Below are 27,210 nucleotides of genomic sequence, written 5' to 3'. Positions count from 1 at the left end.
GTGACATATGCCAGGTCATCACCACAGAACAGTTATCACCCATTTTCAGCAGCTGGTAGCTGAAATTAAAGGGAAATAGCGGCCACTCCCAATCAGACACATGGCTGTGATACTCTAGGATTGTGGGTAATGTAGTTCTTTAACCCAAGACTGCGCCCAAACCATGTTTTTCTTAAGACAAGGTTGATAACATGCAAGCTTGAGTCTTTTAAATGATCTTTTACCATGATCATGGTAAGCCTGACTTGGCATTATGGCCAGAAATTCACATCTAAGAAGCAGAAAAGACTGTGTAGATCTGAGTGAGTCTTAACCCTCCAAAGAGACATTTTTCCCTTATTGAAGGATTTATTTACAGTAATTCAGCTAAAACTCTGGGGTTCAGTTACTTTTTAAGGGCTTTTGGTGAGTGTTTTTTATCGTAGATATCTGGCAGCTGGAGGCGGCAAGCTCCTCAGTTTTCTAATTTTGTGCACAAAAGCAAGGATGCAGTAGAATGTAGGCAAAAAAGTTATGATCTCAAGAAAAGCCTCTGAAGAATTGTCATCATATTCTAAGGATAAGATTCCCTTGACTTGAGGTCGTGTGTAGAATTGTTGATGTTTGATGTGCATGACACTGCATGTGTGTCCTGCACCTGTGCACCTTCAGTTGTTGTTGTTTTGTCATAAAACTGAATATTTAGGACCTTGCAGAGCAAATGGATTTGCTAAACTCCATGTAATCCATTTTGCAAAGCTCCAATCTACCACATTTATGCTCGCAGTAATAGCTGCCACCAGTGTAGCAATAAGTGGTGCTGTAGCTATAGTATAGCAGCAGTTTTAGCCGTCCTAAACCACATTTCTTTATTAAAACAAGAGCAAAGAGCCACAGTGAGAGCTTGTCTTGGCAGAGATGCTTTTGCACGTCTCCCCACGGGCAATGGCATGGATTTATTAACCAAGAGGCTCTGCTGCTCATAAACAATGCCAGCTCCGGTTAGGATCGGCTCTCCACATGTCTACGACATCATTTAGTCTGGTCGCTCTGATTGGCTCGTCATAAATGTGACAGGCAGAACATTCATCCAATCACCTTCTAAGCCGTTTTTTTATACAATACATCCATGCAATGGAGATAGGAAACAGTCTGTGTGTCAGCTTAGACCATTTATAGACATTAGCAAACAGTTAGTGTGAAGAATACCTGAAATTTAACCTCTGCAGCTTGACATTTGATCACTGATTAAAACTAGAAAATAAAAAATAAAGTCAAAGTTCCATGTGAAACACTGAGCTCAGTAAGCTTTAACTGTTGTTCCAGACTTACAGGATCTTGATGTCTTATTTGTCCTCATACAGTCTTATCCACGGGTTTTTAATGTTGTTTCTGCATGTTTTGAGTCCTGTTGGGTTTTTAAACTCAAAAAAGAAACATAACCATTGACATATATGCATGCATTCAGACTTTTTCAATATTATATTTTTTAGTTATGAACCTTGATCATTATAAGCAGAAAGGAATAGAATATGTTTACATTTAATGCATTTGCTCTAAATATTTTTGTATGATAATGATATTACTGTGATTACATGATTACATTTAGGTTAGACTTGAAGAGCTAAATTTCTTCAAAATAGCGTGTAAAATAAAATTAATTTGGAGGTTTTGCAATTGTTTATCCTGTTTGAATCATCAGGTTTCATGTTTTTTATTTTGCAAAGTTATATGAAAACATATGGGGATCATTTTTAAATTTATGACTTAGTTTCAACACTTTTACTATTTCAATAAATGTATGGCCAAAGAAATATATGAAGTGTAAATACTTTTATGAATATCGTGGTGAAATTTAGATGATTGAAACATTAGAAAACACTCCAAGAAATGTCCTGAAAGCAGCAAAAATATCAGCGCTGACATAACATTCCCCAAACTGTTTTAAATCTAAGGTCTGAGGGTTAAATTCTAGTAGAATTTAATTGAAACCTCTGAAATGAGGCGTGAAAACCGCTAAGACAATCAGAAATAAGGCAAATAAGCCTAATGCTCTGTTTCCCATAATGCATTGCTCCTGGCACTGCTGTGAAACTCAGAGCTTGATGAAGATTTGCAGACTCGGCTGTTTCTGTTGTCTTTGTCTGAGTTATAACAGTCTGATCAGGGCGATAATTTCAGTCAATAATGAGAGATTTCTTCTTTTCTCTGCAGATCACAGAGAGAACAGAGTCCCTGAACCGCTCGCTCAAGAAAAGGTAAATATATTTATCAAAATCCTGATCAACTTTACTCTAACTAACAGTTTTTATGGCTGCATCAAACCAAACAATGCCTGAAATTTCCGGAAAAATACCTGGCCCTAGGATTGATCAGAAACTAAAACGATAACTGACAGTCATACCGTTATCATAAAGTGTATTTCTGTTGGTAGAGTCATCATGGAGCAGCTCCAGGTTTCTCACGGTGCGTTTATCCTGAAGGTAAACACTGATTTAGAGGGTCAGAGGTCACCTCTGCCCTCCTCAGTTCTGATTGATGTCCTGGTTTTAACTCCGTCCAGATGCAGGCGGCTGTATTTTCTCTCCTCTGATGGGCCGTGAGGTACGGCGACTCCGGGCCATCTGAGGAGACCTCAGCAGGAGAGAAAACTCAGAGTGGATTTATTTATTTATTGGATAACTGTACCAGGAAAATCTATCAGCATTCAGAGGAGGCGTGACGTCAGTGCCGTTCTCTCCAAACATCCAGAACCTTCATTGTTTCAGCATCATCTGATCCACCAAGGATGAATTCTGCAGTTTGACAGATTTGAAGATGTTATTAGAAACACACAGAACTGTCGGTTTAGTGCACCACAGATTGATTTGACGGCTTTGGAGGAAGTTTTTAAGGACATTCGTACTCTAATAGCTGCTAATGTTTCCTGTCCTTTTGTGTGATTCAGCAACAGCTTTAAGAAGACTCAGCCGCTCGTCCTGCTGCCCAAGATCGACGACAAGATGGAGCAGTACGCTCACGCCGTGGAGGTCGGCTGACACACACGCATGCACACAGCAACCATTATTAACAAACAGTTATGTATGTACACAAAGAAGAACACATCAGACAAAAGGGCCCAATAATAATGAAGCTATCAGAGAAATACTAACATTATTTAAATCATTTAATGAGCTTTTTAGAAGGAATTTAAATTTGAGTTTATCTAAGTTTAACTTGTTTTATATGTCTCTGAATTTGGAACACATGAAGCTGCAATGTGAATTATTTATGCACTAAAACATTTATATCGATAAAATAAACATGACTTCTTTATCAAATTTACAGCTCATTCAGAAAGTATTCAGACCCCCTCACTTTTTAAGTTTTGTTCTGTTGCATCCTGATGCTGCAATCTTTTAATTTCACTTTCATTCTCATTAATCTAGGTGCAGTAACCCATTGTAGTGAAAACAGAATTTCAGATATTTCTGCAAATGATTAAAATAAAAAACGGAAATATCACACTGACATACATGTTCAGATTCTTTGCAACAATTCTGTAAATTTAGAGGCTAAAATACAGAGGCAAATATTTTTTTATAAAGAAGAGAGAAAAGCCCAGGCTAGGTGATCTTCCTCTAAATTTCTGAAACCGTGTGGTCTTTGGTGCACAGTAGCAGTTAAACTTTTGGACCTTTATTGTTTTAAAGCAGCGGAGGGGCAGAGGAGGCTCTGACCCTCTTTGTGCTGCGTTCACAAATCTCTGCAGCACCTGGGCGACGACACGGAGGTGCAGCGAGGCAGACAGATATACGAGGGGACGCTCAGAGATCTCTATTTTTATCTTTCCGCTCCGTGTTTTTACTCCTCACCTCAGGCTGTTCTCAGGCTGATTAACAGCTCACTCACTGACCCGAGGTCGACACAAACATTCGTATTTATGGAGAGCTTTAAAACATTTAATCATGTTTAACACGAACACTCCTGTTCATGGAGAGTTTTAAACGATTAAATCATGTTTGACACAAAGAGCAAGAGAGAACAAGAGCTCCAGGTTTAAAGATCAATGATTATTAGCATCATAAAACAGTTTTAAGATGCTGTTTTTGGTGTTTCCTCAGTGGTAAACGTTCATTCATACTACGTACCTTGAGGGTACGGAGGTCCAAAGCTGCCAATCTCATTTAATCAAGGTGACATTATATTTTCAAATCTATTTCTTCAAATGCAAAGGTTCAGTAGCTGTTTTCATTTAACATATTAAATCATTAGTATCTATGCTAAAATGGAGATTTCAAAATGATATTAATTTAAAAAGGTAACATCGTTACATGCCAATTGTATGGAAGTTCAAGTTAGTCAACAAAAAAAGATTTAAACAACTTTTAAGATGCAGGAATAATTCCCTATTTCGACTATTGCATTTTTAACCTTTTTAAAATTATAAAGGTTGAAATTAAAGTTATTTTCATTCAAGGCTGCTTATAAACTAAAGCATACTACCTTCCATTTGCACACAATTTTTCAAGGAGGTCCAAGGCTGCCAGTGTCATTTAATCAAACTGACATTTTGTTTGTAAATCTAAATCTTAGAGTTGGAAAGTTTAGTTACTGATTTCATTTAAAAATAATAAATCATTAGTGTTAATGCCAAAAATGGAGATTTAAAAAGAATATTAAATAAAAAAATAAACACAAAACATTAATTTAACACAATTAAATGCCAAATGTATGGAAATGCAAGTGAGCTAATCAGAAAAGAAATGATTTAAAAAAAAGATTTAAACAACTTTTAAGATATGAGAGAACTGTCCTATTCCAACATTTACATTTTAACTTTTAAAATTAACTGTACTATTTTAATTGATCAAGTATTTTTGAGTTCTTTTCCTCCAAGGCTGACAATAAATTAAAAGCAATCTAGCCTTTTTAAAATTATTTATTTGCACATATTTTTAAAACCCAGGTATATTCCATGTTTTAATATAAATATCAGAATTACAAAAAAGGCATTTAAAATGTATAAAGTAACTCAGATTCAACACAATGCTAGCTTTAGGGTGGTCCAAGGGTGCAAATATAAAAAAAAAACAAAAGATAAAACTAAGATATCAAAAAAATCAATTTTATGTTAAGATTTGTTTAATGATGAGTTTAAAATTAATTTCAGTGTTTTTACTTCACTCTGTTAATTGCCATTTAATGCAAACTGTACAGAAGTCAAACTTGCCAATATTATTCATATCACCGATCAAATATTTTCTTTCTATTTGAATACTAAAGAATTTAAATGGAAATTTGACTCACAAAATATGCCATTTCTTTTAAAGAAATGCATATTCTAAAATAGATGTAATAAAATTTGATTTTTCATGTAGTCCCCACAAATAAAAAAACGGTTTTCATGTTTGTTTGTAGCCATAAATGATCACCAATATTAAAATAAAATCTTAAACGACCCAAAAAATGAGAGCCATCTGGTTGCAGACCTCGAGCAAACCTCCACGCTGGGGTGTGACATAAATTACCCACGACGAATTTTCTGCTCTAGCCGCTTGCCCACTGGCTAACTCTAAATCTAACCATTCAGGTTTTAATGCCTAAACCGAACCACTCGGGTGTTAATAGTGTAGACCTGAGGTTGGGGTCTGCTACTGCACACCCCAGCGTAGACCCATACACTGGGGCTACGCCCCAGCGTAGGGGTCAGGGTCTGCTGCTGCACGCCCCAGCGTATGGGGCTATGCTAAGGTCTAGTTAGCACAGCAGTGTAGTCATGCTAACAACAGCTAACACGCTGCACGCCCCAGCGTAGAGGTCCACCCCAGCGTAGAGGTCCACCCCAGCATAGAGGTCCACCCCAGCATAGAGGTCCACCCCAGCGTAGAGGTCCACCCCAGCGTAGAGGTCCACCCCAGCGTAGAGGTCTCCGGCTGAATGCCCCAGCGTAGAGGTTTTTTCAAGGTCTGCAGCCAGACCCTCTTGCAAAAAAACAAAAAGATAAGCCTGAATCCACCGTTGTATGGAAGCCTGATGCTGCCAGATTTTACTAACTGACTTATTTGTTGTTTAAAAATTCCCATAGATCAATGGGGCTGCCATCTAACCTTTTTTTGTTGTTGTTGAATTCCCAGGAGACGCGGGCAGTGAAGGCACCATTGAACGACCTGCCGACCAGCTCACCTGAGGTCGTCGCCTCCAAGAAAAACCTGTTTGAGGCTGGAGAGGCCTGGAGCCAGAGCCCCAGCAAGGGAGCTAGCTGCAAGGTGAGGAAACACTCTAGAGACCTGGGTCACTAAAAACCAGCGCCAAAGAAACAAAAGCATCTCCCATTGGCTGTTACAGAAAATAAACTCGGCACATTATACTTTCACCACTAAGCTATAAAAAAAAAAAATACAAACAACTTTTACCGCAAGAGCATTAACTTTTTCAAAAAAAAGCCAAACACTTTTATCCTCTGCTTCATCACAGATTTATTAATAATGATGTTTTTATTTCTTCACTTTTGAGGTAAAAAATTGTAGCAACATCAAAAATCTCAGTCCAGCTACAGATCTGTTTTTGCAGAATCCTGTCTGATTTCAGTAAATTTACCAACAGCTTGTAGAACATTTCAGTTGTGTACAGGTTTGAGGATGACAGACCTCAGAGGAAAAATCAAACAAACCTACAGAGGGCTACAAATCTAACAAAACATCTTTTAACTCTGCCATAAAAATTAAAATCCTTCATTGTTTGAAAATATCCAGAAAGAAAATTCCTACTCTCAGAATGCCTTAAAAGTGCATGATTGTTGTTGGTAAGACAAAGCTTGTGTCACATGTCACACTGATTCTGTATTTCTGGCATTCAGATGATGGATGTGCCAGACTCCATGTGTGTCATCAGGCTAATCTGTCTGGAAAAGCTCCAATCTGCAACATTTGTGCCACTCTGAACACGGTTCGGACCAATCAGCATCATTTACGGAGAGTGAGGCGGTAGCTGTGGGCGGAGCTTCCTTATACTAGCCGTTTGCAATAGCTGCCTTGAGTGTGGTGATTAGCTTGGATGTAGCCACAAAATAGGGGGGGTTTTAAGAGTTTCGGCTCTTCTCCTGGTCTGCTTCAGCATGAGTTTAGAGGTGGAGTCTGCTGGCGTATCCAGTGGCTGCTGCTGCAGTAGCTGTTAGCTGATTTAGCTGTAGGAAAGTGGCAGTTTAATCGGAACTGGACCACATTTTGCTTTGAATCAAATACTGAGATTCACACCAAAAGCTTTTCTCAGCAGAGATGTTTTTGCACGTCTACTGACCAGCCTTTGTGTAACTTTTATTCACTGGGAAGCTTCACCAATAACAATCTACAGCAGCTCAAGAGTAGTGCATGCGTACAACCTCATTTTGACTTGTTGCTCTGATTGGTCCATCATGAATGTGACAGACAGAACGGTCATCTAATTACCTTCTGAGAGTCTTTCCCCTTCCCAAATCTTTTCGTTTTTCTACATATTCCACATCTTTAGATGGATGTGGATGCAGTAGACACATGACACATCAGGTTACTTCTACCAATAGGAATGTTACCTTCATGTTAAAGAGCTGGCTCTGTGAACCAGCTCGTTCATCAACAGCCCACCACCGGAGTTCTTTATGTCACATGTAGAAAATCTCAGATCATCCATTTTAACCATAATCCATCATTTAAAATTTCTGATTGAGAAAAGTGTGTTAACATGACAGTGTTTTTGTTCTCTCTGTATCAGGAGACGGAGGGTTTGAAGGTGGGCGTGGCCAATCGTATCACTCAGTGGGTTAAAGGTCCATCTGACGGCGGCAGACAGTCTCCCTGCAGACCAGCAGTAAGTCTGACACCAACATGAACCTGTTTTATCATCATCTCGCTATGGCTTCATAAAAACCAGAGCAGAAATTAACACGACTCCACAGCTCTGATTTATCTACAGAGAGCATTAAGGGGCAGGGAACTGATGTTAGAGTCAAAAACATGAGAATGCCTCCAAAACAAACCCTGGCTTCATTATTTCTAAATAAGAATTTAAAAAAAAAATCATTGATGGAGGATTAATTCATGAACTCGCTGCTTTTTTAGATGAAGGCAGTTGATGTGCTAACATTACCCCAGCTTTAATTATGGAGGATGCATCTGGCCCTAATCATAGTTAGTGTTTTCTCATAGTTTTGTTGGTCTTTATGTTTAAACAAAGGTGGGTTTAACCTCTGACACTGATGTGGTCAGGTGCAGCCTGAAGTCAGTGATGGGAGGTTTCCCTCTAGTGGAGAAACAAGGAACATCCTGTTCAAACCAGCTTCTTCCTCTGCAGTCTGTCTGATTTTTCATTCTTAGTGATATTTTGATTAGAAAACATAAAAAAAGAAAACACGTGGAAACAAACCTGGTATTTTCTTAGGAAAAATAAAAATACAAAATAAAAAGGGTCTGACAAGTGGAGAAAAGCATTAAAATCTTTGAGTTTAAAACACCATAGATTCTGGCTAGGGCTGGTTGAATCCATCAACATCATTTACATTCAATCTTAACAAGTCCCTCAATGCCTCACTTCCTGGTGCCTTGAAAACAGGGTTAATGAGAAGCAGTCAGTGTGAACAAGAACACTGAATGTGAGGAAATAAACATGGCGGACCGTCTCTTAAAGTGCGGCTCATTTCTCAGAAATGATGCGAGCAGCGCCACGTGTGATTTCAAGGCACGCATCTTTGTACCTCAGATCTGTTACATTGGAAAAAGATTTCACTTTATTGTGAACGTCCACAGATCTAAGATCCTGAGACTAGTTTTATTTCTATTTGAAGATTTTACCTTAAGAGATTCAGAGATTTAGAGATTGACCGCATTACGTGTTTTTTTACTTGAATTTTGTTTTTCCAGTTAATTTTGTGACCGAGTAAACTCAGAAATTCACAGCCTGGATTCTTGTAAAAATGTAGAACTTTATAGTCTCTAAACACTGAATTTTCTCATAAACCTGTCACTTTTTAATTTAAAAATTCTTAGATTGTTTTTCTGTTCAATGATGACTTTATTATGTCAAAGATTTTGAATTTTGCCATAAAACTACTACATTTTTTTAACAAAACATTTTTCCCCCATTCATTTATGACTGCTTTAAACTCAGAAATGTGTTTGGAAGTTTGGTTTCTTGTAAATCTATAGCTTTATGATTTCAAAGTGTATAAACATCTTGTCAATTTACAGCATTTTTAACTTTAAACTTTGATATTCCCCCATAAATTTCAGACTTTTATTAAATAATTCCCATTTATTAAATAATTCCCATACTTTATAATCTCAAATAGTTTCAATTCTCCTGTAAATGTATGACTTTATATTTTTCAGACTGTCCCTTTAACCTTTCACAGAGAAACATGTATCCTTTCAGTTTTCAAAGTTTCTTTTGATTTTTGAAGCCATATATCTGCTTTTTTATTCCACTGCATTTTCATTTAAAGTCAAAACAAACAAAAAGACAAAAGTGCTGAAAGTCATCATGGAAAAGTTCTTGTTGGAACTATTTTTTGACCAGAATGTGTATCCATCCACCCTGTATCCCTACGCCGTGTGGGTCAGCCTGCCTCCTCCATTACTATTCATTCACTTCATCTAAGGAAATAAGTTACACATCCTTCATCTTTTTTACTGTTGTTCTTAAACAGTCAAATGTTGGAGACTTTACAAAAAGTTACAAATGCTCAAACTTCACGTTTACTGTGGAAGGATGTAAAGTTAAAGAAGCACTGATTCCTCTTTTCTAATAATGAAGCTCTTATTGTTGACTCACTCAGACATCTTTGAGTAATTCTGCTCATTTAAAAACCTTCCTCTGCAAAAAGAAACGTTCCACTGCTGCTTTTAGCTAAAGTTAAGACAGGATGAGGCTAACGGTTTCCATTTGTTTCCAGTCTTTATGCTAAGCTAAGCTAAGCTAAGCTAAGCTGGCTACCGTCTTCCTGACTCATTAGCCTAACAGAAGTGAGATTTCTAAAATGTCAGTCTGTTCCTTTCAGATTTGGGTTGTAAACGGGCTGTATTGATCTGTATTGATGATTGATTGATTGATTTATCAGGATGTGAAGCCTGGAGACGTGATGCAGAAGAAGAACATGTGGGAGGGGATCAGAGACTCGTCAGAGCGGGCGGGGGGCCGAGCAAAGGTGAGAGGCAAATGATCAGAAACTGACTTTACTGTCAGTGTGTCCATGTTTAAATCTGTTTAGAGACTGTTTGATGATACTTGCTTTATTTAATATCAAGTTTAGTTTCATTCAGTTACATTTTTTTGTAATTCTTTACAATTTTAATGGTTTTAATTCACATTTACCTTCATAGTTATATTTTACCCATCATGCTTATATGATAGATGGAGCTTTGTGATTTCAGGTTAATTTGCTTTAAAATCCTTTTTCCTTTGGCTGATCCACATGTACTCACCGTGTGTGTGAAATAAAATGTACTCTAAGGTTTTATCACAAACCTTTTAGTTGTTATCAGACTAATGCAGAAGATTTCTGCATCAACATTTTTTTATTTCTGTGAGGCATTTTAACAGAGAAATGAAAACAGTAGTAACATAGTTTATTATTTTATTTATCATCATAACAGGACAATTAACCGTCATGTAATCAGGTGTTGTGTCTTCTCTCTTCAGGGATCAGCAGCCACTAAAAAGTACAAGTTTGTTGTCACCGGTCACGGAAAATACGAAAAGATCGCCGTAGACGACGAGGACGGAGGAGCGTTCAGCAACGGGAAATCTGGTAAGATCACAGACGGACTAGAGATATTTGAAAACGCTGCTGGGAGTTTATAACCTGATATTTTCAGCAGATAATTTTGATATTTTCAGCAGTAAAATCTCAGAGGTTTCCTTTGTATACCTGAAGTCAACCACAGTCAGCAGATCCTTGATGATCTGCAGGTGTGACTCAGATCAGTCCACAGGTGAATCACCTGTGTCTCCTTTAACTCATCCTCCTCCTGGAAACCAGACATTTTAAAACATGTAGCATAAATTAACTTCATTCAGAGCACCTCCTATGGTGGAGTTGTTCATATAAACAAACAAAAACAGTTAAAGAGCTTCACTATCAACCTAAAATCAGTAGCATGTGATGGATTAGATGTCCACCCACAGTTCTAAGAGGAAGTTTAATAATGTAACTTTCTATTAAATAAATAATGAAGGGATTAAAAACCAGCTACAGAGAAGGCCAAATTATTTTTATCCTCACATTATCACAAATGTTGGGACACTCATAATTTAACAACTTTGATTACTTTTGATAAGGGCTTTCAGAATATTTTTTGAATGCAATTGACTGCAGGATTTCTGTAGTTAATCACAATTAATCACACCCTATTCATCGTATTTGAAAATGTTACTGTTTTGCATTTAAAATTGCAAATGTGTCATTTTCTGGTTTCTCTACTGTCTCAAACAAAGCGTTACTGACTTTCTGTTTAGATACTGACCTGATTTTATAGAGGAAAGAACTTGTTATGGATTGAAAAGGAATTAAGTGACACTTAAGAGGTAAAAAACTGATAACATAAGGTTCAGGTGACTTCTGACTCGCCCACTGAGCTGTCTGTGAATTTCTATTTCTACATCACTGTGGCTTAACCTAAGTGTACAAGATGCTATCAAACATTAACCTTTCAAAGCAGGTGGATTCGCCCGTTTCCATGTTTCTCACTGGTGAATCCATCTTGCAAAGCTCCCACCCGAACCGTTTGAGCCTGGTTAGAAAGTGACAGGACCAATCAGCATCGAGGGGCAGTGCTCTCGGGTGCGGTGGAGTCGTGACGTTAGCAAGCAGAAACAAGAGGCCGGTGCAATTATGGCAGAAGAGATTAGCGTGGATGCTGCTAAAGCGCCAGTTTTATCAGAACCTGGTGACATTTCTTTGTTAAAAGAAGAACAAAGAACAGCAGTGAGTTGTTTTCTTTTCAAAACCGATAAATGCCGTGTACCAACATGTCTACAGTTGCCATGGTTCATGTTATGCAGTTCTCTATGGAGTTTACTCCTCAATAGCGGCTACATCACATGTTTTGTTGCTCTGATTGGCCCATAAAGATGTGACAGACAGAATGTTCATCCAATCATCCTCCGAGTTCTTTTCAAAGGCTCTGCCCTTTCCCAAACCCTGTCTATGGAAGGTTTACCAGATGGATGTGTTTCACACATCCATCTGGTGTGTCAGGTTAATTAAACATGCTTGGATTGTAGTTAATCGTGATTAATGTGAATAATCTTGACAACCCCTCTTTAGATCAAGCAAAAAAAAAAAAAAAAAAAAAAAAAATATATATATATATATATATGTATACATATAAAGCGTTCATCATGCAGAAATGCAAAAAGTAATGCTTTATTTATTTATGCCAATGTAAACCATTTTTACAAACACAATAGTTGAAGATTATTTTTAGTGCATTTTACCGCCTTTCTAATAATATCTCTATTTTCTTGCTGACATACACCAATAATAAAAGATAATCATAGAAATGTTTATTTGTCATTGCATGTTGTCATTGCAGATTTTATTATTATTTTGTTATTTATTTTCTTAAACTAAAAGTACTTTACTTCCCGTTTGGAAAAAAGCTGCTTTTATTTTGAAGGAAAACAAGGAACTTCTTGTAGCTCAAAAGTTATGACATTAGCTAAAGGAAAAAAGAACTTGCTATGGATAAAAAAAAAATTACATGGAAACAGCGTAAAGAAAATGTAGAAAGAGTGAAATGTGTGATATCTTAAGGTGCAGGCAGTTGCTCCACTAAGATAGCTTAACTACGGTGTGCCTAAATGGGCAAAATAGCATGATTAATATAAAATAGATTGATCTGGGATCTATAAATGCTGACAGGCTTAATTTTTATGCTTATATACTCATCACTTATGGTGAAGGTGTGTCAAAGAAAAAACAGAAAGATCTGAAGTTACTTAAAACATAAACGCTTTAATTTGAAGTCTGAATGACTTTAAGACAAATGTAGCTTCCTCTTTTTTCAGCTACGCCACAAACATTTAACATCCAGACGACCAATCACAACTGCAACATGAAGCATTTGTCAAGTATAAAGTTCAGGCCGAGTTTCTCTACCACACTGCCACAAACATCAGTGATTAACACAAAGACTATTCCAGACCTGTACATCATTTCTGTCGCTAAGATTTCTCTACCTGTACATAAAACACGTAAATAACTGTTTTCTTTACATTTTCACTTTATATTATATATGTTAGGTCAGCTTAAGTAGCAGTGAACCCCCTTGCCTTTCTATTAAAGTCTTTTGGTTCCTCGTCTTTCCCTTTCCGCCCAATCAAACCCATCTCAAACACTGTTGAAATTTTAGTCACCGGCCTCGATGCCGCTTCTTTGAGCCTTTTGGCGTCAAACTTTGGACTAAAAAGCAGCACGGGCAGCCGGTATGCAAATGACGGTATCTCTTTCACCTCATCCATTTTCTCCTCCTGCTTCTCCTCTTCGCTTTTGTTTAACTCGATCTGGTGCATGATGTTCTCCTTGGTGGAGAACATCTGGAAGAGGACGGCGTCCCACATCTTGGTTGCTTTGGGAGCGTCTTTGGTTTGATTCCCATCCTGGGCGCTGGGCTTGTCGGCGGCCTTCTCTTCAACCTTCTTCCCCTCACTCTGGTCCTGCCCTGTCGCCTCCTTCTGGGGGCCAGTTTCTGGAAATTTAGGCTCCTCCTGCTCGACCACCATGTGCTTTTTGAGCCTGGACCACCCACTCAGTTTAGATTTCACTCCCTTTGGCTTTTGTAAGACTTTCAGGAGGGGCTCAGCTGGGAGGGATTCTTCACCTTCCTTTTTCTTAGGTTCAGATTCTGTCTTCTTATATTTACCTTTGTCTTCACTTTCTGTTGGCTTCACGACAGGAGCCGTGACACTTGGCTTTGAGACCTCTACCTTAGCTGTGGTGGCAGCTAGAGGTTTTGCTGGCTCTTTTTTGTCTGAGACATCAGCTTTTGTCTCACGTTTAGGTTTCTCTGGGACTTTATCTTTGCCCAGAAGTTTCCTTACAGCCTTGAGAGGATCCTGGTCTTCCCCTTTGGGCTCAGGATGTTTGGCTTCAGGCATTTTTGGTGGCTCTGGTTTGGTGACTTCTTGTTCCAGTTTCTTTTTCTCAGGAGTTTTCACCTCAACTGTTGGTGGTGGTGCAGCCTTTGGTGTTTCCTGAATCACAGTTTTTTCTTGTTTTGCCACGACTTGCCTGGAAACCACACTTGTCTCTTGGGTTCCTGGGGAGTCTGAAGCTTGGGAAACGATAATTACAGGCACTGAAGGAGTGGTGGGAACCTTGTCCTCCATCACTTTTGAAACCTCAGCTGCAGATTGTCCCTTCACAGGAACTTCTTGGCTCAGTGTTCTGGATACTGCTGATTCCTCTTGTGTCGCTTTAACCACATCTTCGGTCGATGTTGCAGAACTGCCGATACCAAACGCTGGAGTGAACGTTTTGATTCCACCATAGGCAGCATATTCAGCCGGTGTCAAACCACGATATGAAGACTTTGACTTTGAAGCCACTTGTGTTGGGGTTTTGGGTCTCTGGAAGGCCACAGGTGATACACTGGTAGTCCCTTTTGTTGGTGTTCTTGGTCTCTTGTAGCCAGGAGAGGTGGCCATAAGTCGGGACGCCTCGAATGTCGGAGTCTTAGGCCTCTGGTAGCCATAAGAAGTCACTGCTGGAGGTGTTGCCTGAGGTGTTGGGGTTTGAGAGAGCCTTTGAGTGCCAGTTTGAGTGGACAGGATCTTGACTTGTGTCAGATCAGTCTCAGATTTGGCCTTTGTTATGTTTTGTTGTACTGGTTTAGCTGCAGGCTTTGTGTCTGGAAGGATGTCCCCATTTGGCAATGTCTCTGTAGGCTTTGGCTCTGAAGTCACCACAGGAGTACTTGCTGGTGACACTGTTTTTGGTGTTCTTGACCTCTCTGGCTCTACTGTGATTGAAGACACTGCAAACAAAAGAGGATTGGGTCTTGAGACTTCAAAGACAGGGGTTGCAGCCCGAGCAGTATGGTATGCTGGGGTTCTTGGTCGTCCTGCTGTAATCCTTGACTGGAACTCATAAGTTGGGGTTTTGACTCTGATTTCAGATGTCGGGGTGGCTCTTTTGAGTTCAGCTGTTGGAGTGGATCTTAAGCTCTCAGATGTTGGAGTCGCTCTCTTGATTTCAGACGTGGGAGTGGCTCTTTTTATGTCAGGGGTTGGTGTTTTCACCGTAGTCATGTCTGCTGTCGGCGTGGATCTTTTAGCTTCAAGAGTTGGGGTCTTTCTCTGGGGGTCAGAGCCTGATAGAGATGGCTGGGTCGTTGGTGTTGCACCTCTTTTTACCTCAAATGCTTGGGACAAATCTTGCATTGATTCTATCGATGCTTTACTTTGAGGTACCATACTTCCAATATTGGTTAATCCAGCTGTGTCGTACACTGGTGGGGTCCTGGATGTCTCATAGTAAGATGTGCTTGCTGTGTACATCCTTATTTGAGGGACATCAAACATCGGTTTTGGTGATCTTGAAGTTTCGGTCGCTTTAAATGTTGGTCTTGGACTTTTGGATTTAAGTGGTGTCAACACAATGAGAGGCCGTACCAAACCTGGGGAACCTGTTGCTTGGTAGGGAGTTGGACCAGGACTTGTGGGTTTTTGCTGAGTAGTTCCTACAGCAGCAGCAGGTCTAAGGCTGGCATGATTGTTACCAGAAGTTCCAAATGCTGGCTTTTTCACCTCAGGCACTGTTGGATCTGGCACAGAATATGCCGGCAGAGATATTTTGGGCACAGGTGACTGGGAGAGTGGCTCAGGAGTTGGTGAGACTCCTGAAACATAGGTTGATGAGGAATAAGAAGAAACCGTGGTGACATTTTGGGAATAGGAGTACGACGGCACCGTCACTGTCTGAGGCGAGAACCTTGCTGTTCTGCCATAAGCTGCACGCTGCGGGTAAGGCGATGCAACATGTTGATACAGCGGCCTGACGGTGAACCGTTGAGGCTGCTGGACACTGTAGAGGCTGAGCGGTGCCTCTGGAGTCTTGGGCGGTGTGGAGTGGTCACTGTGCTCGAGGTCAGGGCTTGCTTCATTCACAGGGGAAAGGCTTGAGCGGAAAGGTGCGGCGGACTGCGATGCCTGAACGGAGGCCTTTTTCTTAGCGGTCCTCTTGAGGAGCTTCTGCAGCTTAATGTTGTCCTTCCCAGGCTTGGGCAGCAAGGGCGGGGGGTACTGCTGGGAAAGCAGGCCCAGCTGAGTTACAGCACCATAAGCGATAGCCATGAGCGCTTCTGCACCCTGTGGATGGAAAAAAAAAAACAGCAAATGGTCAAATCAAGAAAAGAAACTTTGTGGTGACCTGAAGTTTTTGGCAAATGTGAAGGTCCGGTGATCTTCTGAAAACTAAACTCAAGACAAGATGTAATGTCAATTCTGACAAAGGTAGCCACATACATTTTTGAATCCATTTGGAATTTTTGTTTCACATAGTGGTTCCCAAAGTGGGGGTCAGGAGCCAAGGGGGGTTACGAGACCCTTGGGGGGGGGGGTCATGGAATTCTTTCCAAAACAAAAAAAAATAGAGAAATGATCACCAAAATCAAAGTAGTCAAACCTGTTCAAAAACATCCAAGGTCACAAGCCTAGTACACCGAGTTATTAAGCAAATTTTAGTTTATTTGCACACTTTAGGCCTCAAAAGTCTGAAAGTTATGCAAATATTATCTTTTAGATCTTTGTCTGATCACCTTAAAAGTTTAAAAACTTGAACCACTGGATAATATCTGTGTATCTAACCTTCTCTTTGTTTCTCTTGCAGATTCATGCCATGGTTATTACTGAGGAGTTTCCATCCTGATCCACACAAGCATCCTCTGTCTCGGACTAGGGCAGCATTTCAAGACTCAGTATTTTATTTTTGTCCAAATAAATCTCTTTTCCGACTCTTTAAAAATGGACAAGTCCAAACCATCATCTCCAGTCTGATCATAATTGTCCATATTTGTCTATTTTCTTCTTTGCTTTTGTATTCTCTGATGTTCCTTTAATTATGTATATATCTGACTGTGAGCTTTAAATGTATGTTTGATTCCTTATGTGTGAAAACGTAAAGTTCTGTTAGACTGAAAAGTTTTCATTTTCAATCATGTAATGTTATTGCACGTCAGGTTTACTTTATCTGCTGTTCACATACTCTTTGGCTTTAAAATCAATACAAAAACATAGAAACATGGAGGAGTTCACAGTTGTAATGTCGTCCTGGTGAAAATGCAGGGACTAAAAGTATAAAGATTGACTGAATTATGGCTCGACACTTTCTGCACCAAAAACTGGTTTATCTGCTGAATCTCGACAACTCTCATTATTTTCTCTACAAGCTCTATTTTATGTTTGTCTTTTAGTTAAACCGTCTTCATCAGTGTCCGTCTGTACTACTGCACACCTTTGTCTTTATGTTCTTTAATTCAAATTTCTTTGTGTTTATAACCCTTTTTCTTAAATAAATTAAAAAGATTTCCTACTTTTGCTTCATCTTGCCTTCATTTTAATATACCAGGATGACGTGATACCACAGTCTTATCACAATTTTCTTATTCTACAACTGAAATATTCAAAATTTATTGCTTTTTACCAATCAAAAACTATTTAAAATTTAGGGAATACTATAAGTTGTCATTGTATATAGGATTTACTATGCATTTAAGGACTAGTGGAGGAGAGTCAGAAGGGCAACTGCGCCCATTCAGGACGCTCTCTGAGGTGAAAAAACATGATAAGGTGCCCTTCACGATGCTCTCCAAGTAACAAAACATGATATACTGCCATTCAGGGAGCTCTCTAAAAGACAAAACATGATAAAATGCCTTTAAGAGAGCTCTCTAAGTAATAAGATATGATAAGTGCTTTCCAGGGTGCTCTCTTCCTTGAAAAAACATAAGTTGTCCACTGGGGAGCTCTCTAAGATACAAATTCATGATAAAGTGCCCTCCAGGGTTGAAAAAAAAACATGACAAGGAGCCTTCTGGGGTGTTCTCTTTGATGACATAGCATGATAAATTGCCATCCAGGGTGCCCTCTAAGGTAACAAATCATGATAAAGAGCCTTTTAGGGTGTTGTATAAGATGACAGAACTGGAAAAGTGCCTTTCTGGGCGCTCTCTGAGGTGACCAAACATGATAAAGTGCCCTCCAGGATGCTCTCTAAGGTAACAAAAAACACGATGAAGTGCCCTCCTGGGTACTCTCTGAGGTGGCAAAACATGATAAAGTGCCCCCAAGGTGCTCTCTGAGGTAACAAAACGTGATAAAATGCCCCCAAGATGCTCTCTGAGATGACACAACATGATAAAGTGCCTGCCAGGATGCTCTCAAAGGTGACAAAACATGATGAAGTGCCCTCCAGGGTACTCTCTGGGGTAACAAAACATGATAAAGGGCCCTTAGTGGCCCTTCCAGTAGTCAAAACCTGTAGTAGTGAGTAGCCTCGCACGACTTAACGTGTGCGAGGCTACTATCATATCAGTGGACAAAACATGATCAGGTGCCCTCTAAGATGACATATCTGTAGAATATTGTGATAAAGAGCCCTATTGGTTTCCTTATGGTGGACAATACATAATACCTAGTCCTCCATGGTGTCCATTTCTTAGAGGCAAAACATGATGAAGTGCCTTCTACTGTGCTGTACAAGAGGACAAAACATGATAAAGTGCCTTCTATTGTGCTGTACAAGAGGACAAAACATGATAAAATGCCGTCTAGGTTTCTTTCCAGTGGGAAAAACATATGGTGCTTTTGATGTTGCTGCTGGAGTTAATAAAACATGATAAGGTGCCTTTAAGAGTGCTTTTCCAGTGAGCAAAGCATGATAAAGTTAAAGCTTTTATGTTAAACGTGATAAAGTCCTCTTTAGGGTGTCCCTCTACAAGACGAAATGTGATCGTGTCCTCTAGGTTTCCTCCCAGTGCCCTCCAGGGTGTTCTTCCAATGGAAAACATCAACATTAAAAATAATAAACCTATGAAAAGGCTTTATAAGGATTTAGTTTTGCTATATAACACTTGTCCTAACCTTCACGTACAGGTGTTTTAATGTGGATTATAATGATAGTGTTAGTGATAATTAAAAAAGCCAAAGATAAATCCTGCAGACCGGACACCCACACAGGGGAATCAGGCCAAAGTCTTCCTGGATGATGTTACCGTCTCACAGCTGAGCCTTGGCCTAATTTTAGCTACGAGGCCGACCAATCACCTTGCTCCTTTTTTTTAAAAGACACTCAGCTTTTTACAGGCTGCATCACTTTCCTGAAAACAATAAATCAGAGCGCTGTGATGCAGATCAGATGGAGCTTCTGAAACTTCAGCTGCCCTCAGGACACCAGAGACAAACGTCCTGAAACAGGAGAGCAGTTAGAAACAAATACATGGAAACTGAGGAAACATAATTATACATGACAGAAAATGTTTCTAGTCATGGTTTCATGCAGGGAGCTCGCTCAATGTTAGATTACAGATTTTTTAAAATTTGTATAACCTGAGCTGCAACACCAGAGGATAAAGATCAATTAAAAATAGATCAATTAAACAAGGTTTAAAGTTTAATTTCTGATGGTAATGTTTTAATCAAGGAAGGAAAAATCAACTTATTTAACCTTTTGATTCCTTTATACTACTATTAAACGGCCAAAGAATTTCAAATCTAATCACCTAATAACAAAACTTTTTCACAAGAAAACCCAGATTATGATCTATTTTTAGTGCACCAGTACCAGTAGTGGAGCTTAAAGAGCAGACTGGTCCCAACGGTGTTGTGCTAGGAAAGGGCAGAGGGTCATTTAAGTCATTAAGGTTCATCCTCTGTGGAGCTACAATATATTTAGAGACAATTTCAAAGCAATCAGCACCATGTAAGTTTAATATTCTTCTGTTAAACAGAAACGTAATCCTTATTATGGCATTTAACCATCTAAGCTAAGACTTCTTTTTAACCACTGTGTCTTGTCTGGACTTTTTGTCTTAAAAGTTGTGAAACATCAATCCTGAGGTGCATGGTCAAGCTCTTAACATCCTTTTCTTCAGGACAACCGGGGCTTTAAGAATATGCGTGCTGCAGTAATGTCACTTCAATCTTTTTAAAAGTTATGGGACTATAAAGATAAAAAAAAAGGCTAAACTGAAATTAAAACTCAACGTTTTTCATGTGTTACACACAGTGAATATTAATGACTATGACTTTTTTTGCACAAACTTATTCTCTAATCTCTTTGGGACCAAAAAAAAAAAAATCTTTCTATGACAAAAATTCTTCAAAATATTCACAAATTTTGCTGAAAAAGTCCTTGCACTTTTTAAAAGTTAGCTGCTCCTGTCTGCAGAGACACAGAGGGACATGTCACAGGCTTGTTTTCTCCTTTATTAGCTGTTCTGGCTGTTTCCTCCAAGATCAAGGTGTTAAGACATCAGAGTAAATGTCGTCGACTAAAACTATGACTAAAATGTTCGTCAACAGCCTTTATTTTGATGACAAAAACTTGACAAAAACTAACAACTAACAAAAATAGACCAAAACTGACAAAAAAAGTCTAGTTTTCATCAAGAGGACTAAAACTAGACTAAAAATGTAATTTAGTTTTCGTCAGACATTCAAAGTCTGTGATATTTCTCTACTGTGGGTAATTCTGTCTAAAAACAATGCATCTGTATCAAGGTTATTATAGTTAACTAAAACTAACTAAATAACTAAAATAAAATTCAAAAATCATTTTACTTAACTGAAACTAAACAAAACAAAGCTTTACTGAAAAAATGAAAACTAACGAAAACTTTATAGTGCGCTTACAAAACTAACTGAAATAAAATGAAAATATAGAAAAAAATATCCTCAATTTTATTCTTTGATACAACCATATTGATTGGCACCTACACCAGAGTCTGGGGAGGGTAAAATTGCCTGGCAGTTTTATGTCTGGAGTTGTATTTAAACATTTTCTTAAAACAAATTAAATGAAAAGTAAAGAGTAACCGGTTTCAATATGTTTTTAAAAATATATGACGCTCCCTCAGCCTGACATGTATCAAAAACAAAAAAAAAACAACTAAAACTAACACTCAAACTGATAAAAACGAAACTGAAACGAAGCATTTTTGCAAAATAAAAACTAAACTAAACTAACAAACCAGCAGTAAAAATTAATGAAAACTAAACTGAAATTGAAAAAAGAAAGTGAAAACGAAATAAAAATAAAAACTATTGAAAAATCCAAAACTATTATAACCTTGATCTGTATCTATTCTGCCTCTCAGCTGTAGAAAGCAGGGACCCCAGCTTCGGCAGAGTGCGAGGAAACACTTTACTGATTTGGTACCAGATTTAGGCAAGAAAATAAATGCTTGGACTAAAAGTTAAGACTAAAACGTGACGACTTTTTATGAACTAAAACTAGACTACAATTTTTGTGAGTTTTCATCGACTAAAACTAAAAAGGGTAGAAATGACTAAAATGTGACTAAAACTAACATGCATTTCATTTAAAGACTAAAACTAAGACTACAATTAAAATTAGCTGCCAAGAAAAAAACACTGTAAGAAATGTGCAGTTTGGCAAAGTAAGACGTGATGACGAAACAGCCTGCCATTGGTTGCCACAGCCCATGTGACAACCAATATGGTGACAAATGCAGAGCTAGCAGTGGAAACCATAGTAAAATTGATTTTTAAAACTGATAAAAAGCTGTTCAGTGTTGGAGTTACTGATGTGGATTTCATCTTTAAAGACACCCAAGTTCCAGGCTAGCTAGAGAAGCCTCCGTAACAGCTAGAAAGCAAAAAAAAAAAACAAAAAAAAAAAAAAACAATAAATAACTTCAATTTATGGTTCAAAACTTTTTTATCCTGTGTCTCTTTTTGTATACGACAGTGTCAGTGTCAGAGGGTTGATGTCTAGGTAGTGGATAAACAACATACATTAGGGTTTATCCTCTTGGAATCATGAACACATGGTAAAATTTTAGGTAAATGTGGAAGTTTTGATGCACAGATGATTCTATATGCAGAGGCTGTTGTTCTCAGAGAGGGAAGCTGTGATCAAATCCCCTCTAACACCGCCTCTTTCTCCCCAGTTTCCAACTCTATCAGCTGTCCTGTCCAATTAAACACACATAAAAAGATCTTTAAAAATCACGTAATGGAAATGGATTATCTCCTGAAAATCTGGATTTGATTGCAGAACTTTTAAAGGAATAGTTAGTGTTTTTATTTCTCTTTCACATAGTTTAAAAGTCAGCAGTGGTTATGGCACTGGAGGAGAGGGAATAAGGGTCTGTGTTCATGCACTGGCAGTGCCCAACTCCTTTATTGATCTTCTTAATTGATGATCATCACAAGCAGCAGCTGTAGACAGGTTCTTAGTTCATCAGTATTATTATCTGAGGTTTATCCTGAGAGAACAATAAACACAAAGCTGATTTTAGAAACATCTAGCAATGCCTTGGAAGATGGAAATCATTTTCAGATTTGATTGCTATTTCTTACTAGGTGATAATGTCATGATAAATTACACTGTTTGCTACACTATAGTGGGTTAATTTTTGAAAAATCAAAATCACTCTGTTCAATCCTACAGTGAACCGTGATTAATCTGCCCTGTCTTTGTCACATTTTAGAATTCCACTATATGCATTTTGGTTTTATGCTTTTTATGCTGCAACTAAAAAATAAATGCTGGTATTGGCTTGTGAAGACAGGGATCAGTAAAATCATTAGGGTTCCTTTTCTGGGGACAAAGAAAGCTGCTAAAATGAAAAGAAAATGTGGAAGTTTACTGTGTGGATATTCAGGTTTTAACATAAATCATACTTGGCTGACGATAAGGGGAGAGCTCAAGGAAAGGTAAAACTTAGCACCAACCATGGGTTCAATGCTATCACAGGCATTGCAGTAGCTTAACCACAGTGTGTTGAAATGGACTATTAAGCATCCAGTTAATGCAATTTACAATAAAGTCATTGCACTAATTATGAACCTTGACTGCACAGAGATTATTGCAATATTGTTAATAGTCCTAAACAAATTACAATCTATGTTAATTTGGATAGTATTTGATGAGACATGGTACTTTCCACAAAAATATTGACCAATATCTCTCTGTATGGCCTCAAATGTTTGTAACTACCATAAATGTTTTGTTGTTTTGGAGCCAAATCTTACTACTGTAGTGGTAGTGTGTCTGTCCTTGATTCTTCTCAGAAGACTTCTTCCAAACCTGTGCCATGACAGAAATCCTAAATTTGTACAGATTTCCTATTAAATCCCATAATGATGTGCCAAGTCATCATTCAGGGACTTCTTCTGTGTTTTATTGGCTATGTACTCAAAAGAAAAAGTGGCAAAGCTAGAAAACAACTGCACTTTGTTTAAACACGGCCATAAGGAAATGTATTAGGATGAGATGAAACACTTGCTCCATGAGCAAAGTCAGCTCTCTTTAAAGAGCTCCTCCATGCTCATATTAAACAAGATAACACACGAGATGTGTCACACGCTGCTGTTAGAACCATTCTCTGAGAAATCACGGTTTACTTGCTGGTTTGTCAGCTGTAGTCGCTGGTGCAGCTTAAATGTGTGAGCCTCTGTTAAAGCTCCACAAAAACTGCACTAAAAATTTGTAAATAAATCAAAAGGCACAGCTTTAATGCTCCTCTTATTGTGTTCTGGGCTTATCACTGCACATATGTAACCGGTACGCAGAGAAGCTGAGCCATTATGCCGATATTTGGGGAAAAACACCTTTTCCATGCAAACTGGCTTTATTGCTTTACGCATCTAATGATGAGGATGGTAATAACACAGCATAAAAAAGATTAGCCTACTGTCTGTGAGAGCTGATGGAAGTGTGCTGCAGGTTTTATGACACACAAACTTTCCAGAGATCAAGAAACAATTTCACCTCTGTGTGACTTTAAATAAATTCTATGTAAATAAGGTTGGAAAATACTACTTTGGCATTGCTATTACTAATCCATAACCAGGAGTTACATCAGTCTGAGACTCCCAGCTGCTCTTTTATTCATGTGTGGCACCATTATGCATGACAGGAATCAATATTGCCTTTCAGTAAATGCACTGTCTGGTATTTTAAATATGTAATTGTCATAATCCCTGCAGGATGCGGGTGCAATCTGACACACCTGTTACAGGAGCCGGATTAAGAAAAGAGTTCTGCACAGGGCTCTAGTTTTCAGAATTATTGTGTAATTGCAGTCTATGACCATTTCTAAATCTCTGATTTGTCACATTTAACATGTTGCTGAAAGTACTTTTATAGCCTTTGTACTTTAAATCCAGAAAATTCCTCTGAACCGAGCTAGGAAGTTACAAGCTGAGCTTTATTTTGCAGATTTGTCGTGTCAGGATCCTCTCGTGTCTCTCCCCACATAAACACACACTTATAGCCGTGTATAAATATCTGCTGAAGGGTGAAAGTGAATGCAGAACATCCGACCTCATGACATCACAGCCCAGTGACACCTGATAGGGCCACAGGAAAATGTTGTCACTGAGAATAACCAATCACATGCCAGGATAAGAATCCAGTTTAAAACATTAGCTGTGCACTTATATTTACATATTTCTGTGTTGTAATGCAACAGCGTTTTGATCATTTATTGCACGTTTAAGTTTTGTTTGATTGCTTTGTATTATTGAAAGTTATTTGCACTGGCTTAAATTTCCCTGTTTAGATAAATCGTCCTGACACCTCTCTTTCCCATTCTTTTTTCAGAAAAATTTTCACAGGAAACTTTGCAGAAAGAGCATGTTTATACCATTGCTGCAGAACCAGACTAAGTGGACTTCCTTCTGCAATGACCACATAAGAAAAATACTTCATTTTGAGTTCTTTTGTGCAAATTCTAATCTAAAGATAGTCATAAAAATGCAGGTTCATTAAATTTTTCCATCATTCATGCTGATTTTGCTCTGCATATTGACTTTGGAGAAACTGTGTGGACCATTTCCTCTATTTTCAGCCTTTACCCTCCAAAATAAGATCCTTAATTTAAAAATAACCATGCACGAGCTTCGTGTAACATGAACAGAGCCGATATAAAGTTTAATTATGAGTCAGATATGTTCATGGCTATCCAAAGGGTTTGGGTTGCTGGCATCACGCAGTCCACACAAAACCAACTGTTTAATATCCTCCGTTTACTATGTGTGTCACCTCAGGGAAATGTAGGCCAGAGCTGGTTGTCTTTAAAGCCCCTCACAAACCTCCCCCCCCACTAACCCTGCTGCCTGCCTGACACACGAGAGCCCACTCCTCCTTTTAAGGCTTCGGTAGCCTCGGTATTTGGAGCGCCTTCAGGATGCAAGTTCAAAAGAGGAAAGGGTAATAATAGACTCGTAATAAAAACCAATGGAATCACAATGGCCTCCTTAAGTAAATGAATCCAACCCAAAAATCAGGTGATGTTATGAGGATTCAAAGACAGAAAACAGGAAGTTTAAATGGGAACAGTGGGAACGTACCAGGTAAAAACTTGTTGCTGGTGTTCAGAGTGCTCCAGGCAGGGTCCCCTTTAAAGAACAGGAGAGAACATTCATGTCAGATATCTAAACTAACTTTATTCCCCTTGGCATATAACATAAGGAAGATTAACAGTCAAAGCTTAAATGTGATCATCGGTCAGTCATGCTTCATTACAGCCAGCACAGATAAGTGGCACAGCAGGCAGAGTGTGTTTGGGAGTAAAAACAGCTCGTGGCTAACACTTAGCTCAGCCCGCTGGTGCTTTAATGTTGCACTGAGGACGAGAAAAAGACACCCTGAGCTCTCCAAACATGTCAGGTCCCTGGCTGCCGAGGAGGGGGATCCAGCAGCCCGCCTCACACGTCTAACAGCGTCCCCGCGCCCTATCAGGAGAATAAAAGGTGCAATTATGGGGTGTTTACCTGTGCGACTGCTGCTCGGGGGGCGGCCGGCCGGCTGCTGCCTGCTTGTCCCAGCCCGGAGTGTCAGAGCGGCAGGTTCATGTTGAGCCCAACTCGACCCCCCTTCCTACAAATGGAAGGAACAGACGCCATGGCAGTCCAAAAATAAATGCTGAGCCCTGTGAGCTGCTCAGAGTGACAGCAGAGCGGGGCGAGGAGGCACAGCGCCGTACGGAGAGGCCACCGGACCTTAGGTTTCACCACCACACAGCTCTAAAAGTGGGCTCCGAGGGCCACCCAGGGGTCCTAATAGGATGTGTCAGGCAATCACAGCAAGAGGGCTCCATGGGGATTAATGAGAACGGCATAGAAATGGTCATCGTCCAGGTGTTCTTTGAAGGCAGATGGCTGTCTACCTGGAGCAAGGTTCTTTTCAAGGTGTCTGCCTGTTTATCTGTTGAGAAGAAAAAAATAACATCAATCTCTTACTTTCCATGTTAAATCAGTTGTTAGTGACTGGTCAAGGCAGACGGCGGTCCACCTGGAGCAAGGTTCTGTCTACTTTACTGCTTAGAAGGAAAAACTGACGACTTGGCACTAGGCATTGACTTTTGGAGTGAAGAAAACTGCAGGAATTCAATGTTGGCTTCCCAACTTAAGTCAGGTTTTGTTCAGGGTGTCTGCCCATTTTTCTGCCTACCCTGATGTTTTTCTAAACATGAAGCTTGATGTTCAAAAAACATCATAATTCAGGTGTTTTAAACCAGTCCAGGTAGATGGCTATCCACCTGGGACAAGGTTCTCCCAATCCCTGTGCCTGTTTTATCGCTACATGGTATTTACTTTGGTGATAAAACATAATTTCAGGCACTCAAGACTGTTCTAGGCGGATGATCTTCCAACTAAAATGTCTGTTTTATTGATTTAAAAAATGCTTTGCCTAGTATGAGCAGATGGTGACCCTCCTGAAATCAGATTCTATTAAAGATGTCTGCCTGGTACTCACTTTAATTCAAAGAACTCGATGTTAACTGCTTAAAAATAATCTTATTCAGGTGTTTCTGACTGATGTAGGCAGATGGCTACCCATCTAACGTCAGGTTTTGTTCAAGGTTTCTGTTTTTGGATCAACAAATAAATTCTGTTCAGTTCTTCCAGGACTGGATTTAACTTTGAGCGAGGGATTCATGCTTTTATTTCTACATGGTTGGACTACTGTAATGCACTTTAAGTTGGTGTTAACCAGGCTTCCCTCACACGCTTACAGTTGGTCCAAAA

General features: G+C 39.1%; 2 protein-coding genes across 3 annotated transcripts in view; one reads left to right on the top strand and one right to left on the bottom strand.

Annotated features, from left to right (window-relative positions):
• lsp1a (lymphocyte specific protein 1 a) overlaps positions 1 to 17,521 on the top strand; it is a 41,701-nt gene extending 24,180 nt beyond the window's left edge. For both annotated transcript variants that reach the window (XM_041795634.1, XM_041795633.1), the window contains exons 7-13: positions 2,194 to 2,237; positions 2,927 to 3,008; positions 6,096 to 6,227; positions 7,708 to 7,803; positions 10,049 to 10,135; positions 10,630 to 10,738; positions 16,820 to 17,521. In XM_041795634.1, the coding sequence (XP_041651568.1) occupies positions 2,194 to 2,237; positions 2,927 to 3,008; positions 6,096 to 6,227; positions 7,708 to 7,803; positions 10,049 to 10,135; positions 10,630 to 10,738; positions 16,820 to 16,842 (573 nt within the window). In that variant the 3' untranslated portion in view covers positions 16,843 to 17,521. The remainder of the gene's footprint in view (positions 1 to 2,193; positions 2,238 to 2,926; positions 3,009 to 6,095; positions 6,228 to 7,707; positions 7,804 to 10,048; positions 10,136 to 10,629; positions 10,739 to 16,819) is intronic.
• Positions 12,922 to 26,120, bottom strand: prr33 (proline rich 33). Its single transcript, XM_041795632.1, has 3 exons — positions 25,954 to 26,120; positions 25,531 to 25,578; positions 12,922 to 16,299 (listed from the first exon to the last, which is right to left on the bottom strand). The coding sequence occupies exon 3, from the start codon at positions 16,282 to 16,284 to the stop codon at positions 13,240 to 13,242; it is 3,045 nt and encodes a 1,014-aa protein (XP_041651566.1). The 5' UTR covers positions 16,285 to 16,299; positions 25,531 to 25,578; positions 25,954 to 26,120; the 3' UTR covers positions 12,922 to 13,239.
• Positions 26,121 to 27,210: the final 1,090 nt, after the last annotated feature.

Source organism: Cheilinus undulatus, linkage group 9 (assembly GCF_018320785.1).
Source record: "Cheilinus undulatus linkage group 9, ASM1832078v1, whole genome shotgun sequence".
Classification (NCBI taxonomy): Eukaryota; Metazoa; Chordata; class Actinopteri; order Labriformes; family Labridae; genus Cheilinus; species Cheilinus undulatus.
Note: the sequence above shows the minus strand (reverse complement) of the source record. Positions and strands in the feature narration are given on the sequence as shown.